Source organism: Quercus robur, chromosome 10, assembly GCF_932294415.1.
Source record: "Quercus robur chromosome 10, dhQueRobu3.1, whole genome shotgun sequence".
Taxonomy (NCBI): Eukaryota; Viridiplantae; Streptophyta; class Magnoliopsida; order Fagales; family Fagaceae; genus Quercus; species Quercus robur.
Window position 1 is genome coordinate 2,910,356 of NC_065543.1, and position 17,208 is coordinate 2,927,563.

Here is a 17,208-nt window from a genome sequence, read left to right on the forward strand (position 1 = left end):
ATTGTGTTCCTAGAATCTCTATACACTGCGTACAATTCTATCATCCCGCTTTGACACGAAAGCACTTGGAAAATTTTGTTTTACAATCAAACCGTCAATTTTGAACAATTTAATGCTATTTGGAGAGTCTCGTACAAAAAGAACATTATGCATAGAAGTTAGGGCCCATTTGGTACGTGTGTTTAAACAATAGTTTTCAGTTTTTTTAGAAATACGTATAGGTAAAAAAATATGTAAAAATACATGTAATGTTGTTTAAAAACTGAAAACATGTGTTTAAAATTAGGTATCAAACAGCCCCTAGAACTTCACATCAAATATTCTTATTAAACTATATATGATTGTCACGATAGCCATGTTTCTTTCTTGATGAATAGTAGTCAAATTTGTAGCTCATTACAAACCTGATAACGATCACTATCTTGCCTATAATAAATTGTTTCTCTCTTTTATTATTTGCAGTGCAACAGGCTATAAAAAAAAAAAGGGAGGGAAAGGTTTTAGCAATGGCAGGTGATGGTGAAGAAGTGAGAAACAAACAAGTGCTAGCTAGAGACTACATAGATGGAAATCCCAATGAAACGGACATGTACTTTAGCACAAGTAGCATAAGCTTGAAGGTGCCAGAGGGTTCAAAAGAAGTGTTGGTGAAGAACCTTTACTTGTCCTGTGATCCTTACATTCAAGGCATTAAGGCTAAAATCCCAGATCGCCTTTTTTATTCCTTTGCTCCCCATTCAGTAAGCTCATGCTCATAGCTCACTGACTCACTCTCTTTCTCTTGCATATATGCTGTATAACTCTCTTGCTTGCCGTGGCAATGGATACACCTTTAAATTTGCTGTATTTAATAACCATGAAATGGTTCAATTTGAAATAAAGAGAATTGTTATAATAGTTTTTGCTTTCACAAATGAACCTATTTTTTTGGTGAAACATGTAGCCAATAGTTGGGTATGGAGTGGCTAAAGTTTTGGAATCTAGGCACCCGGACTTCAAGAAAGGAGATCTCATTTGGGGGTAACCAAATGGGAAGAATACAGCCTCATCACAATGACTGAAAGCCTCTTTAAAATCCAGCACACTGATGTGCCCCTTTCCTACTATACTGGACTTCTTGGTAAGTAATTTGCTCATCAATTGGGAAAAAAGTTTATAAGATGGATTTGATTTTCAAGAAAAATAAAGAAACAAAATAAAAAGGATTTTACTTCATAATCTTTTATGTGATTGGAATATACAACTCATGGAACTCTGGATTAAAGATGAATTTGATACTTTGCAGTGTAATTATACTACATAATCTTTCTTGTTCATGTCACTCTTTTCTGTCCTCTACACCATCTCCTTCTCTGCATACTAGCAACTATAGATATTTTCTTTAAAAAAAAAAAAAAAAAAAAAACATTGACATAGTAAATGCTCCATCTAATTGGATTTACTTTTGCACATAGGTATGCCTGGTATGACTGCTTATGCTGGTTTCTTTGAACTTTGCTCACCAAAGAAAGGAGAATATGTTTTTGTCTTATCAGCATTTGGTGCAGTTGGCCAACTAGTTGGGCAATTGGCCAAATTGATGGGTTGTTATGTTGTTGGAAGTGCTGGATGCAAAGAAAAGGTACATCAACCTTAATTGGAATCTTCTTTAAAATATTTGAAGGAGAAAAGTACTAGGTATGCATTGTTCTGACAGTGCTACCAACAATATTGTTTTTATTCAATAATTCAATTAGATATTTGTGACAACAATAACGTATACATAAGTTGATCTTCTGATTATAAAAACAATATAATCAAACCTTTTACTAACATCCATTTTGAATGAATTTGAAACAATAGTATATATTTTGTTCTTAATTCGAACTGATTTTGCAGGTTTGATCTCTTTTTTTCCTCCTTGAATGAGTTGTTATTTGTTTGTCTCTGGTTAGACCTTTAAAGTATTTTAACACAAATTTGCATAATATTCTGAAATCTTATTCAAATTCTCCTAGTCCTCACCCTGTTGTATGATTTTATTATTTGGACCAAAATTTTAAGCTGCTATGCATGCTTAATCTCTGTTTTAAAGCAGGGGATAAAGAAACATGATCTTTTTTTAAAATGAAATTTCAACACTTGTCCTGCTTTTATCTGAACAAGGTTGATATACTTAAGAGCAAGTTCGGATTCGACGAGGCTTTCAATTATAAGGAAGAGCATGACTTGGATGCAGCTCTAAAAAGGTCAGTGGAAAATTTGCTTATAAATAATCTAAAAGAAATTAATGAGGCAAAATTTCTCATTATTAGCTGTGAGGCAAAATTGCACTGCGTTCACTAATTTATTCATGGTGACTGCAAATTGCATAACATTAAAGAATAAACTTTGGCAGAAACTATATCTCAACAGCAATATCAAGGCCTAATTGTTAATTACAACTGCAAGAGCAACTTTTATAAAAAATTGAGAGGCACTGACTTTTTTTTTGGTAATAATGTTAGGTGTTTTCCTGAAGGCATTGACATTTACTTTGATAATGTCGGAGGCAAAATGCTTGATGCAGTTCTCCTTAACATGAGATTCCACGGTCGCATTGCAGTAGCTAGAATGATCTCACAATACAATCTTGATCAACCTGAAGGCATAAGAAATTTATTATCTTTGGTATATAAGAGGATTCGTATAGAAGGATTTACAGTGTATGATTACTACCACCTCTTTCCCAACTTCTTAGACCTTGTGCTGCCTTACATTAGAGAAGGAAAGATAGCATATGTTGAAGACACAGCCGAAGGCCTTGAAAATGGCCCTTCAGCTATTGTAGGAATTTTTAGTGGCCAAAATGTAGGAAAGCAAGTAGTTGTAGTTGCTCGGGAGTGATCATTTACCTCCTTTAGCATATGTATTTTACACTTTTTTTTTTCTTTTTTCTGTGGAATACTTATACAGCACCATATATAATGTTTCTCCCCATTACCATGGTGAAAGCCATTGCTGCTTGACAGCCATGGTAACTAGGTAAGTAAATTCTCAGGGTTCAATATATTATGGGCTGTTTCAATAAGGAATGCTTGTCCATATGTGTAAACATTAAGAAGATAATTGGCTAATAAACAAAAAAAATTGTGACTGCTAAAATAATTATTAGTGTTTTGGCACGGAATTGGGACTTGATTTGAGCCACATGCTTATAGTATGAATGTTTCTATGCAGAGTGACTAACATCAAGGGTGGCATTTGTCTATTTGTTACTATTTCTCAAATTTAAGTGTTTACATTAATTAACAAGGGCGTTATAAACCTTTGTTTCAAGGGTCATATTGAGTGCTACAACCACTTTTTTTTCCTAAACAACTATGAAGCATCAACGTTTCTGCAGAGTCGACATAACTCTAATAAAACATTCTTTTACTTTTGAGAAATAATAATGAAAAGCATTTTGGTCCTCAAGGGGTTGCCACAAGCTTGGTGACATTGAACATAATAGCTCCATAGCATTTTTAGCACTTGGCAATAAACAACTCGGTTGTGTAGAGGGGTTGGATTGGTACTTGGTAGAGAGTCTCTTCTCCCATCTGTGCTGTTCTATATTTACTATGAAAAATGCTACTATACTATTTAAGTCTATAACGTGTTTTGCCCCGACATTTCTTAACTACTAGTGATAAGGAATAAGGGAAGATAGAGAATGAGGGAACGAAAATAAAGTCAAAGTATGCCATTTTATTCAGATGGAAATTGAATTAAATGATGATTCCACTTGGGTTCACATTTTCTAATTACTGCAATTAATTAAGCTGACCCCAAAATATTGGGATTAAGGCTTTGTTTATTGTAATTGTCCTTTGCAATTAGTTAAGGTACTTTGCACATTTGAGTGAATTATAGATCCTTTCAAAACCCTTTCACCAAGTTCTAGAAGCATACAATATGAACAGAGGAGTCCTTATTCAGTTGCCTAAATCGTGGAAGTCAAAAAGGTTTAATAATCCTTTTATAAGTCTATCTTTCAAAAACATACAAACTGGTAACTTAAATTCAAATGAAGGTATCGAGGGGTGACTTTGAACGCAGTTAAACATATTTAAAAAATTATTTCCTCTATTGCATATGGTTAAAAATTGTTTAGGGAATCAAAAAGTTCTTCTTAAGGGATATTATTTAATACATTAGTTTTAAAATAAATGGCTATAAATTTTCTAAACTATTCCTATTAATTTAAACTTAAATAAAACATATGAAACAGGTATTGACCTTGAAATAGAGGTAAAGAAAAGCCTAAGTAATGAAAGAATTTTTTTTTTTTTTAAATGGTAGTTATTAACTTCTTAAAAAAGACCATATTTTGAGGTATGTGATTGTGATGTGGTGCATTGTAGAAGTCTGATATGCATCCATCCAACACATAGATACATGAGTATGTTATTAAATCAAGCTTAGCACAAAGATTAGAGTTGTCACTTGATTTAGTTCTAAGAATGGCATGACCTCTATGAAGAGATCTAATTTGTATAACCAGAAAAAGATGGTTTGGCTTTAGACACCAAACATTGCCTAATCCAAAGGTCAGGCTTTGTTGGAAAAACAGCCAATTAATATAACAAACAACAAATTTATTTCATTTTCCCCTCTTTGTGCAAATTAAATGGGTATTTCAAATAAATTAGATAAGCACAATAACCAATATATAAATATAAAAATCTCAGTAGCAAGCCACAATCAAGACCCCGAATTTTTACATGGAAAACCCTTCAATGAAAAGGGAAAAACCAGAAAATGGGTTTACAACAATCTTCCACTATAGAAAATGGGTTTACAACAATATTCTCAAGAGCAAATGCTAGAGATTACCAAGAAAAAAAAAATCAATCTTGAATTACAAAAAATTATTCATAACGCTATGCATTGAGGTGGATACTTACAGTAACAATAAGAAAAGATCTCACCAACTGGCCAGCATTTGAGAAAACGTAGAGGAACTTCAAGCAACAACACCAGTCAACATGCATGAGGCTCTGTTCGTTAGGAAAAATATACTGAAACTTCATCGAAATCGGGAATTATAACGACCTTCCAATTTTGGCTTGAAAGTAGTTGGTTTTGTAGAAAAAATTTCTGAACTCTTCTTCTCTCACATACACAGCAACTTTAGTTTTGCAATTTTTTCAACGAAGATAGCACAATTGTAAAGAGTAGATAAGTGTAGAATATTATTAGAAAATATGAAAAAATAAGAAGTGATAATTCAAATGAAATCCTTAAAATAAAAAACAAAAGACTTTCTGAATTTTCTGAGAAATATTTGATGTGCTAATAGAAATTCAACCATCATGGAAGAACCATGATAAAATAGAGCTAAAAGTAGAAGATACACAGAAGCTACGCAGTAAGATATGTTAAATATGAATTAATGGTTTGTCACAAAACTCTTAGGATATCATTAACCAAAGAATATGGTAACATATATACGGCTGAAAAAAAAAAAAAAAAAAAAAAAAAGCAGCAGAGAGGAGAACAAATCATGAACAATTAGTCAACTTCAAACCAAAACACTAAACAGAAGGAAATAGAGAGAACATACCATTTTTAAATGATTTTGACCTATTTATTACATAGGATGTATCTAAGGTTTATCTCAATAAATAGAATATGGGCAATCTTAGACCCTTTTGGGCTAAACTACATGACCTCTGATTGGGACAATCAAAGATCACTAGTATTTGTAATTTAGTGACGCAATGAGCCACTTCACCCCAAGCAGATATTGCGACTTCTTGCAAATGTATAGCTCATTAATGAATGATAGGTCCTCAAGTTACTGTACAAGATATTCTCACTATTTGGTTCTATGGAATGGTTATATATTTCTTAAAAAATTAGGTAAAGTTGAATGTGCCTTTATTTTATTTTTTTACCATCCCAGCCAAAAGAAATTAGGAAAAACAAAAAAAACAAAAAAAATACTAGAATCAGCAGCTTTGAACCATTTTAGAGATCCCACCAACCAATGTTCATTTGAAAATGTAAATTTTATATTGGCATTCTGCTAGAGGAATGTTGTTTACTGACAATAGTCCAATATTACTACAAGTCCCTATTTAAGAGAGCTCTCCTAATTGATACATTTAGTTGGGTTAAGAGTGTCTCTTTCTATGCTTCTCAGTTTTAGTTGTGTGGATAATTAGTCACTGACATCTTTACAGAAATTGCAGGTGGAAAAGATTGATGGCTCCCTTGAGTTTCATATCCTATCTAAAGACGAATTGTGAGATGGTCAGAAATGAGGTTTTCCATGCATTTTGATTCTGTAATTTTTTTAAGAAGTTTTCCTTTCTTTGTTGAGATTCTTGTGTATTGCAAAAGGCCAAAAGTGGATATTGTGTCTTAATTGAAAAACTGTTCATTGCACTCTACCTCTTTACAAATGTAATGGAGATTAATCTCACCTTTTTATCATTTATAGAAAGAAAATAGGTTATTTCTTGTTTCATCAATTTTTGAATGGGTGTCAAGTGTTTGCTTGACTTCTGAATTAATCAAACGTGTGGGTACTCCTAACCTTTCAACTCTCTGATTTTCCCATTTTCTTAGAGGTTGTTGCTATGATTAAAAAAATTCAGGAGCTGGAACAGGTAGAAAAGCAGTTGATGCGACAAGCATATCAAAGAGGTAGTGTAGAATCGAGGAGGTTCCTCTCACAGCAGATGTGTAAGCACCCTTCCTTGGCTTGGTGCTAAGGTTTAGTTTTCTGCAAGAGTGGAAGATGATGATGTGCATTAAAATCAAGTGGTTCATAATGATAGGAAATCTTAAGAGTTGTTTAGTTGAAGTTTTTATCTATAAACAAACTCATTAGGCTGCAAATGTGTATTACACACTACCAACTACTAGCATAGTGCTTTTAAGAGCTCCTTGAACCATGGATGCGTCTAACTATATTAGCTAGCCGTACTTTGTCAAGATGTTGTAAATTTCACAAATTATAGGCTAGAGTCTTTTTTTCTTATCATATGGGGTCTTTGTGTTTACAACATAGATTATTATGGGTTTTTTGGGACTTGTTTTTACTACATATATTGCTAATTTAAAGGGATTTAAATGCTATTTTGGAGTGTTTGTTTCCCACTAAACTGTTAATTTTTACACTAACATAGACTATAAGATAAAAGTTGAAAGTTAACACCAAATCAGGGTGTTCATTTCAAAATTTTAAAGTTAAGGATATATTAACAAATACCCAAAACATTGGCAAGCACATTGCACGTCCAAAATGCTAAACTCTTCTTAACATTAATACAGATTTAACAATCTGAAATTATGAATTTTATTAGCCATGTTCCGAACATTCAATAGGTAAAAGTTCATCAATTTTATAGAGACAAAACAGAAAAACTATATTGCTTATTACATAAGATCTAAATTGCTGGAACATGACTAGTGTTAGATTTAATGAGTCCTTCCTCCAGCTAACTCATATCTATACCTTAATCATGCCAGAATAATTTAAACTATATATATATATATATATATATTGTGCATCCTATGGTGTATTTGGAAGGAACGGAATCGGAGGACTTTTAAGGATTTGGATAGTTCCGGTGTTCAGATGATTGCCTCTTTTAGTGGGAGTCTTTTTGATTGGTCTTGGGCATGGGGACTCACAACTAGTGATTCTCTCCCCTCTTTTCTTAGCTCTCTTTCTCTTTTGTAATTAATCTGTTGTTTGGTTTTTTTTTTTTTTTTTTTTTTTCAGTTTTCTTCTTCTTGTATTTTTAGGGTTTGCTCTATGTTTTTTCATGCATAGAGTAGCCATTTGTATATATAACATTCTTACTTATCAAAAAAAATATAAATATGATAGTAAACCTTGAGAAGGTCAATAACACCATATGCACAAAATGACTTTCATATCAAAAAGAGTCAAAACATAATTCAGTGATTTGGCTGTACTCAATCTAACTATATGTTGTTTTGACGATATATGAACATATGTGTGGAGTTGACATGCACACCTTTACATAGACTAAAAGTTTTGTTTATGTAGATACGTACATTGGCTATAAAAAAGTGACTCTGCAAATACATAAACTGAATAAAGTCTTGTAATGCACAAATTACAAAGTAAATTATATATACATATCCCAAATGGTAAAGAGAGCAAACCTGAAGTGCCTTGGCATCAGTTGTCATCAAGTTCGCTATTTTCTGTGATGCAATATTCTTGTTAGCTTCAAAAGGTGAAAACCATATATTAATATATTAGAAGTATAACCATCAAGAACTTCAGTGTTGTCTGAAACTTTATAAGAACGTGAGTTCAATTTTGCTTGCACTAGTTGAACTGGGGATCACTTAACTCACTAGCCCCTGCATATGATCCACTTAAACTGACCTCCCAACCCAAATATGAAAACAAAAATCAACAAGACCTTCTCCCACCCAGTTCACACATAAACATAGCAATCATTAACCAGCCCAAATCAACAAAATCTATTACCAAATATAAGAGAGCTTTTAAGCACAAGAAATGATTTATGTACTGTTGCAGTTTCAGCTCAAGAAATTAAAAAGGCCAACCTATAAGTGAACTTTAAAAGAGATGTTTAAACAAAGAATGTGTATGTTTTTATTAATCGGCATCAAAGCAAGCTCTAATAGCAACCATTTCAATATTGATTCCAAATTGCCATAAAAATTTTGATTTTGAAAAAATTCATTTGGAATCATGACTTTCATAATTGTTTTAGATAATTCACAATTTTCCAGTAATTAGTGTGGTTGGTGAGATCACTTTCTATTAATTAATTCAGAAGCATTAATCTATCCATGGGTGGGGAGATGTTTGGTCAGTCAGCATATTTGGTTTGAGGTTGGTGTAGGGAACCTTATTCCTTTTGGCATGATTGTGGTGTGGCAACCAACCACTAAAATAAGCTTTTCCGCTTTCATAATGAAATGGTCTCAAATGTTGGAAAATGAGCAGAAGATTTCATGAAGGCTTTCCTCAATTGACTGAAAAGCTACTACACCAACACAAATCAGGCAAAAATAATTTCATAGAAGGCTTTCCTCAGTTGACTGAAAAGCTGCTACCAAAACCAATCATGCAAAAATAATTTCCTGAAAATATAATGGATTATCAATTTTTTTTTTCATTTTCTAAGTAACAGTTCAGAAAATGCTATTGGAAAAATGGGAGGAGGGAGGGGACAATTGGCATGAATAATACACTTATTGGATTGAATCAATACATTATATACTACAAGGGATTAGAAAATTGAGAACACAAACCAGCTAAAACTTCTGTTGGCGTGGGAGTGAACGAAAACTTCATAATGTAATTTTTCATCCAGCTGAACACAACAGATATGTTGTCCCTCATGCCTGCACATCAAGGCAAAATTCTTAACTGATTGAATAATCTTTTAGGTCTATTAATAATGTGGATCCAGGTTTTATTAATTCTGCTAAATATGGATGGGAACCTGAGAAGAATTAAGGTTTATTTTGCATAAAGTATTGAAGTAGAGCAAGTACATAATCTTGGAAGACTAATCTCCCCTTCTCTACTCAGTAATACAAAACTTTTGTTTTTTCTTTTATTTTTTATAAATTTTATGAGGGTTAATGGACTTTAAGGAGGTTTTATAGTCATTTATTCAAGGGGTCAAAGTGTGGCAAATATGTATTCACTATCTCATTTCTCTCTTCTTTCATTTTTTATTTATTTTTATTTTTAAAGTTTGTTGTTATCTTTAGTTATTCGCTTATGGATTCTGAATAATTTACAGAGAAACCTTGCAGGTGATAGAAAAGGAGTGAAGCTACAGTGGCTGGGCCTAAAATTGATAGCAAAAGGCCAGGAAAATCATAGAAAAGCCAACATGCAATTTCAACCACTTCAGCTGCTGCTAATTGTGTGTCATCTTCACCCACCACACAAAAAAAGTAGAGATAAATGTTACAATTTTGAGCACCAAGATCTGATTAAGAGTACTGGCCCTAATTATGAAAACACATTCAGATTGATAATCTGTTTGAACTTTGAATCTAAGTTCTTAAGTGCACAATGACTAGGAAAGTTTTTTTTTTTTTTTTTTTTTTTTTTTTTTTTTTTTTTTTTTATAGGTAACTGCAATATATTAAAAATCAAAATGGTATACAAAATAAAGAAAAACAGCAAAGCAAAACAAGACTAGAAAATAAAATACACGAAACCAGCCATGTAATTAACAGCACAAAGGTAGAGTATCTAGGAAATCCATCAAAGAAAACGTGGAGAGAGTGGAGGACTTCAATCCCCATTCATAAAGAGTCTTCAGAAATAAAAACTTGAAGTTTGCTGCAGTGGACTCTCTGTCCTTGAAAATGCAGCAATTCCTTTCACCCCAAATGCAAAAAGGCTGGGAAAGCTAAGGTATAAATTCGCAATTTTCTTTTGTTGCCATGAAAATTTTACATTTATTAATTTATCACTCTTAGATTTAAGATTATTGTAGTAAAGATGTTAAAAGTTATGCTATAGAAAGAACACTTTGAGTTGTTAACAGAAGCCCATTTGTGATCATTTATAATTCATTAACCTCAGTTTCCACTATAAATTAAAAAGAAGAAAAACAGTAAATTACAAATCAAACTATCTATATGATTGACAGAACTTGCTGTCTATATAAACTAAATTTGATTTTGTAAATCACCATTTATGAAGTAAAATATGTATAAATATCCAAAATGGTAGGAGAAAGCAAACCTGAAGTGCCTTGGCAACAGTTGTCATCAACTCAATTATTTTCCCAAATGCAAACTTCTTGCCAGCTTCCTGATTTAGTCTTCGTCTTCGAAATCAGACCAATCTGGCCGCCTTCAAAAGGTAAAAACCATATATAGTTATATTAGAACCATCAACACCTTCAGTGCTATCTGAAATTTTAATTTACTAGTAGGACTGGGGATCGCATAATTTCATGGTCCCCCAAGTAAAACTGACCCCCAACCCAAACATGAAATGAAAAGTCAGCAAGAACTTCACCTGCCCAATTTCTCATTATTGTGCAACTAAACTCCATTTTCCCACAATAGTTCACCCTCATAAACAGAGCAATTATGACCCAGTCCAAATCAAAAAAAATCTACCGTCAAGTTTTAGACAGCCCTAAGCAAAAGAACTATTCCATATATAAACTCTTACCGTATAATAACGTGTAGGTCACAAGAAATACAGAGAGAAAGAATTGAGTATGTGGACATAAAGCAGGTTCTAATAATGCTAAATCCAATATTCCAAATTTCCCAATGTCGAGAAAATTTCAATTTTGAAAAAAATTAAAGAAAGAAAATAGCTTATCAAACAGAAATTGAATAGCAGGTAGCAGCAAGACATATTGGTAACAGAGTCAGCTATTTCAACCACCGGAATGTGGTCAGCCTAAATTGTACTAGTAAACTATGCTTTTAGCAACTTTTGAAGTCTTGTGATGATTTATAGAAGCAAAATTTTGAATAAACTTAACCACTTACCCACTATCCTGTATGTCAACAAATGGAATATGGTCAATCTTGGACCGCTCATTGTCTTCCAAATTGGGGCAATCATAAATCTCCAGCGTTTTCAATTGGGTGAGGTGTCGCATGGCTTCCTCGGTGGGCAGATGCAGCAAGCGATTGCAATCCACAATATACAGCTTTTGAAGAGAGGAAAGATTGCCCAGCCACTCTGGCAAAGCTACCATCTCATAAAATCCCTCTATCCACAGAATTTTAAGGGAAATAAAGAATTGAATTTGGTCCAGGACCAGGATAGAGTAGACATATTGAATTTGGTCCAGGACCAGGATAGAGGATGGACGGTGATTGGATGAGATCCACGTGTCGTCGTCGTCATCGTCGTCATTACCAGCTTCCCATGATACGACGCCGTCTGCGTCCTCGGCGCAGTACAAGTTAGTAGCAGAAGTGGAGGAGCGAGAGTGAGACATTGGTGCGGCGGCGGAGATAGTGAGAAACTAACGGAGATTTAACGACATTGGTAACGGCGGTGACAAGAAGAGTGGTGGTGGTGGTGGTGAAGTCTTTTAAGGTTTTGGTCATTGCCTTTTATATGGGTCTGAATGGGAAAACACACATATGTCTCTGGCTCTCACTAATTTATTTTCTTTTCTTTTCTTTTTTTATTAACACTAATTTATTTTCTATTATTATTATTATTATTTTAATTTTCTTAATATAATTTATTTGTAGGACAAAATCCCTCTATCCCAAGTTGAATATTTCCTTTTCTTTTAATTTTGCACTTCCGGCTTCTTCTCATCTTCCACCTTCTCTAGACTGTATATGTTTATTTCTCCTCTGAGCTTCTTTAGAGATCCAAATTCTTTGACTCAATAACCTTCATCTCGACCCACACAAAATCTGGCAATGTTTGAAGGCAAGTCAACCGCCCCACATTTTTAGGTGCTGCTGCACTTTCACAATCAATAAAAGAGCAACATTTAGGTATAGTTCTTAAATGCTGTTCCTTAAATTCTCCTTTTAAAATTTTGCTATTAGATTTTTTCTCACGGGATGGAAGTATATTTTTTAATTAAAACTACATAGCTGAATTTTAAGAGGAGAATCTAAAGAACAGCATTTAAGGTATTGTATCTAAGTTTTGTCCTAATGCAAATATGTCTTAAGTTAATCAAATTGCTTAGGTCTTCTGGAAGCTTGATAAGATCAAGGCATTCGATTCTAAAAATTTCCAAATTGAAAAGCTTAGGGCCCATTTGGTAGCAGTGTTTAAGTATTGTTATTTAGTTTTCAGAGTTGTGGAAATACATGTTTAAGTATTATAGAAATACGTGTCAAAAGTGTTATTATTGTTTAAACACTCAAAACTGTTATTTAAAAGCCACTACCAAACAACCCCTAAGAGTGTTTGAATTTGGTAAATAATTAATTTCAGTGTCCGAGATGAAAAGAAGCCTTAGATGTATTTGATAACTATTAGGAAATCAGTAGATTGAATAGCACGGATTGTGATGATGTTGAGGGCCTGAAAGATAAGAAACAAAAGATCAGAGGAGACTAGGGTTAACCAGTCACAAATCTTCTGATGATAAAGTTAGTCTTTTCTTCCAAAACAAAGAATTTCAAACTTAAAGAGATGGTGTCTGGAAAGTACTTACCTTTTCTTTTGTCGGAGATTCGTGCCCTTTTGTAGGTTTAGGAAATGGTTATCCATTAGATAACTTCCCCTATCTTTACGGAGTCCGGAAAGTTTAGAGTACACCTTCATAACCGCCATGGTGGTTATCTTTTCATTCTACAACTGTTGCTGAGCTCGTCCTAAGCAATGCTAGATGGAAGGTTGTTCAAAAGCGAGAGAATCTTGTCCAGAGACCTCTATGGATGAAGGACGAGTAGCTAGTTCCCTGCCATTCCTCCTATGGACGACCTCTATGGACGAATATGGAGTTTGGTTATTTTTAGACACCATCAGTTGCCCCATTGTCCATGGGTCATCTCTTGGATATGTTTAAGGCTATTCTCATAACGTATATTTAATGCTAGCAACTAGGCGTGCCATGTGTCACAGTCTCATTGATAAACTGACGCGTTTAGTTATTTTTTCAATGAGTATGCCACGTGTCGCCTTTTGGTTGGTTGCGTCATTTCAGATACTTAAGCTTACAGCCTATAAATAGTAGAATTCCTCCAATACCCTTCACATTTCTAAAATTTCCTTTCCTGAGCATCCTCGTCTTAGCACCTCATCTAGAAGTGTCCTCTCGTCCTTAGTTTCCTCGTCTAGATTCAGGTATTTCTTTAATTCTCGTCCTCAGATTTTAAGTTTTCTTAAAAATGCCTGAGTCCGTTCTTTCCTCGTCTAGTAATAGTGTGGACAAAGCCATAGATGAATATCATGACCCAAGTAGTTTTAGTGGCTCTAGTGGTAGTAGTAATAGCAACGGTAATAATGGAGGAAACACCACGAACGAGTACGTGTCTGGTGTTCCTGGGGTTCCTTTAGAGGTTCTTCAAGGACTTAAGACAAGGATCGAGTCGGATCCCAGGCTGGTACGAGTGTTCCCTCGTCCACAATTCAGGACGAGGTTGAAGTAATGTACAGTTGCGCTATAGGAATAAATTCCAAGACGGATGATAGGAGACTAGATTTACTTAAGAAGTGGTACCAAATCCCAGACGACCTTAAACCTAGGTTAGCAGTTCGTGGGGAGTGGTGCTGTCAGCCACATTCTGGGATAGGTATTTATGAAGCCTATCTTTTAGGTGGACTTAGGTTACCTTTGAATGCTTTTGCTAGAGAGTTACTTACCAAGTTAGGTTTAGGTGTTTGTCAACTCAACCCCAATGCTTGGAGGTTAATTGTCTCCATGCAAGTTTTGTGGAGGGAGGTATTTGAGAGGAACTGTCCTCTTACCGTGGACTAGTTCCTTTACTGCTATAAGCCTTCCAAATTAATCAATCCCTTAGCTTTTATCAAGTCACAGCCAGAGGGAAGGATTATAGGTTGATTAAGTCCATAGTTTCCTCGAATAGGAACTGGAAGACGGAGTTCTTCTTCGTCTCAGGTTTCTGGGCTGGATGCCCCCTAGAGGTTTCTCAAGACCCATTTCCTCCCTACACAGGAGAGTTAGGAACCTTCGTCCCGAAGGTATGCTTATAGTTGTGACTTTGCTTTTTATTGTATTTATTCTTGTAGATGGCTATCTAATAATATTTTCTCCCTTTTTTTTTATAGGTGCTAGACGACCTCACTTAGGTAGGTTTTACATCGAGCGAATTCAAAAGGTTCATTTGTATACTAACAAGGCTTTTCATTCTTTGGTAAGTCTCCAACATCTTGCCACCTGGGGTTTAGGTCCTCAACCGTCCACTGAAGCCCTTGCACATGAGCTCACCGTCCGTAGAAGTAAGCTTTCTTGTCATCTTTCCCTTACTCTTTTTTTTTTCTTTCTTTTTTAACATTTTTCTTTTCAGGAAAAGCTACAATGAAAGAGAACAAAGGTAAGGAAGTTGTGAATGAGGCAGTTGGGCAGGAGGTACTGCCTTAACCTCATCCATCAATAGGTGACAAAAGAAAGAGCCTATCCTTAGGGGTTGACTTAGGGAACCTCCAAAGCAAGCGCAGGGAGAAAAAGGTTAAACACAAGTTGTCTAAGCCTAAAGACGTCCAATCCACACCGCCTATCCCTATCCATGAACCTGAGGACGTCTAGATCCTTGATTCAGAACCCAAGGAGTCTCTTATGTAGGCTCCATCCACAATCAAGGTGCCTTCCTCGTCTCAGCCTTCCCAACAAGTACCTCAACACCTTATAGGGAATGAGGATCTAGCTTGGGAAAGATTTGGGATGGCAATAACAGATGCGGACGTGACTGCTTGCTATAACATGTCTTTGAAAGACTTTGAGCATTTTGGGGTTCATGACCTTTTCAAGGTAGGCATGCTTTTTCTTTTTCCTTCTTTGTCTCGTCTTTTTAGCAAGGTAGATACATTTTTGCTCTAACAAAAAACTTTGATTCAAGCTATGTCAAAGTTCATCGCTGCGTCTAGGCAAGCAATTGATCTGGACAAGACGAGGGTCTTGCTGGAGAGGAGGATCAAGGAAGTGAAGGACGAGAGTAAATGGTGGGCTGAGACAGCTGCTAAGGCCAATGAAGAGGCAAAGGAGTTGCAGAATCAAATTGAAGAGCTGAAGACTGATGTCATGGAGAAGGACACTCGTCTTGACCATTTACAAAAGAAGAATGACGAGCTGAGTGCTCTTCTCAAGAAGGCCAAGGAAGATGCAGTTGCAAAGTTTAAGGCATCCAAGTAGTTTACGGATCTACTGGATACCAACTAAGCAGCTGGGTTTGAGGACTTTAGGATGGATGCTGTGGAGAACTTCCCTAACATTGACTTTAGTTCTATCAAGCTCAATCTTAGTGGCACTCCTACCAGTTCCCTCCTCCAAATGAGTTCAGAAGATAATAATATAGAGGACGATGCTACAACCCAGCCACATCAGGAAGACCAAAACACCGACACCCCTCCTACCTGAAGGCGACCTTTTAATACTTTGATCATCTTTATGTTTTTCTTAAATTTTTGTTTGGTCTTTGATCTTAGGACTTGTTATTGTAATTTAAGTAAAATAATCTCGTCCATAGTTTTTGGATTATTAATAAGAAGCTTTACTTTTCAAGGGTGTTTGGACATTGATCGTCCGCCCTTAAACAATTGCTTAACTTGTTTTTCTATTATAGTATGGATGAAAGTTATTTGTGATCTTGTTTTAAATTTCTACTCGTCCATAGAAGTAATTCCTTAAAAAGTATTTGATTTCCAAGTATAACTCGTCTTGGTGAAATGGTGATTACCAGTATTACTCGTCCTAAAACTTAGCTAGTTTTTCACCTTTAATGAAGATAAGACAACTTTGCATTTGTCCATAAATTGGATTGCTTTAGAATGTCTTAGCCAATAAGTCAAAACACTTGCCTGTGCATTTATTCGCCCATGTGTTGGACGTGCATTATGCTTTATCTCGTCTGTTTCAGGGACGAACATTTTCTGGACTAGCCATTTTACTCGGGGAAGGTTTTCTCTCGTCCATACCTGGACGAGCATGCCTTGCCCTAGTTTACTGAGGTTACATCTCCGTGTCTGGAGAATTTTCTCGTCTTATGCTATTCAGCCGTTTTGTGAACTTGTTTGTACGAAAAATAGCATTGAAACTAAGATTCAAACAACATTATGTACATGTCATAAATATTGCTCACAAACGAGGCATATACCTAGAAGCCAATGCCTTCACAGAGTTTTATAAGTGTAAACATATCCATAACTTTGTTCATAATCACAACACAAATAATAAAGTAGCTGCATCTTTAAACATAAGTAGAATATAAGTAGATAAACAAGCTCCAAGCTCGTCTATAGTTGCACTCATCTAGATTAGTGCTTCTACTGATAGTACCTCCTCAGGTGCCCAGTATTCCAGGGATGCTCCAATTTTCTCCCGTCCAGGGCCTCAAAGTAGTAGAATCCTCGCCTTTTATAGTTGATAACTCTGTAAGGTCGTTCCCAATTAGGCCCCAGTTTTCCATGAGCCGGGTTCTTGGTTGCCAAAGAAACCTTTTTCAGGACGAGGTCTCCTATGCTAAATTGCCTCGGCTTCACTATTGCATCATACCGCTTAGCCATTAGTTTTTTATACCTTATCGTCCTATGTT

At 35.1% G+C, this 17,208-nt stretch overlaps 1 protein-coding gene and 1 pseudogene across 7 annotated transcripts; one reads left to right on the top strand and one right to left on the bottom strand.

The window, feature by feature from the left end:
* Nucleotides 1-311: 311 nt before the first annotated feature.
* LOC126701428 (2-alkenal reductase (NADP(+)-dependent)-like) lies at nucleotides 312-3,049 on the top strand (annotated as a pseudogene).
* A 1,599-nt stretch (nucleotides 3,050-4,648) lies between these two features.
* Nucleotides 4,649-12,095, bottom strand: LOC126701429 (uncharacterized). Of its 7 annotated transcripts, none has more exons than XR_007647316.1 (5): nucleotides 11,503-12,093; nucleotides 10,736-10,846; nucleotides 9,277-9,369; nucleotides 8,149-8,190; nucleotides 4,649-6,733 (listed from the first exon to the last, which is right to left on the bottom strand). XR_007647316.1 is itself a non-coding variant. In XM_050399519.1 (2 exons), exons 1-2 carry the CDS (start codon nucleotides 11,958-11,960, stop codon nucleotides 10,810-10,812), a joined length of 495 nt encoding a protein of 164 aa, XP_050255476.1. In that variant the 5' UTR covers nucleotides 11,961-12,094; the 3' UTR covers nucleotides 10,732-10,809. The 7 variants fall into 7 exon arrangements, 1 of the variants encoding a protein (XP_050255476.1); XR_007647315.1 differs by having other exon boundaries at nucleotides 8,149-8,213; nucleotides 11,503-12,092; XR_007647318.1 differs by lacking the exon at nucleotides 9,277-9,369 and having other exon boundaries at nucleotides 11,503-12,095.
* Nucleotides 12,096-17,208: the final 5,113 nt, after the last annotated feature.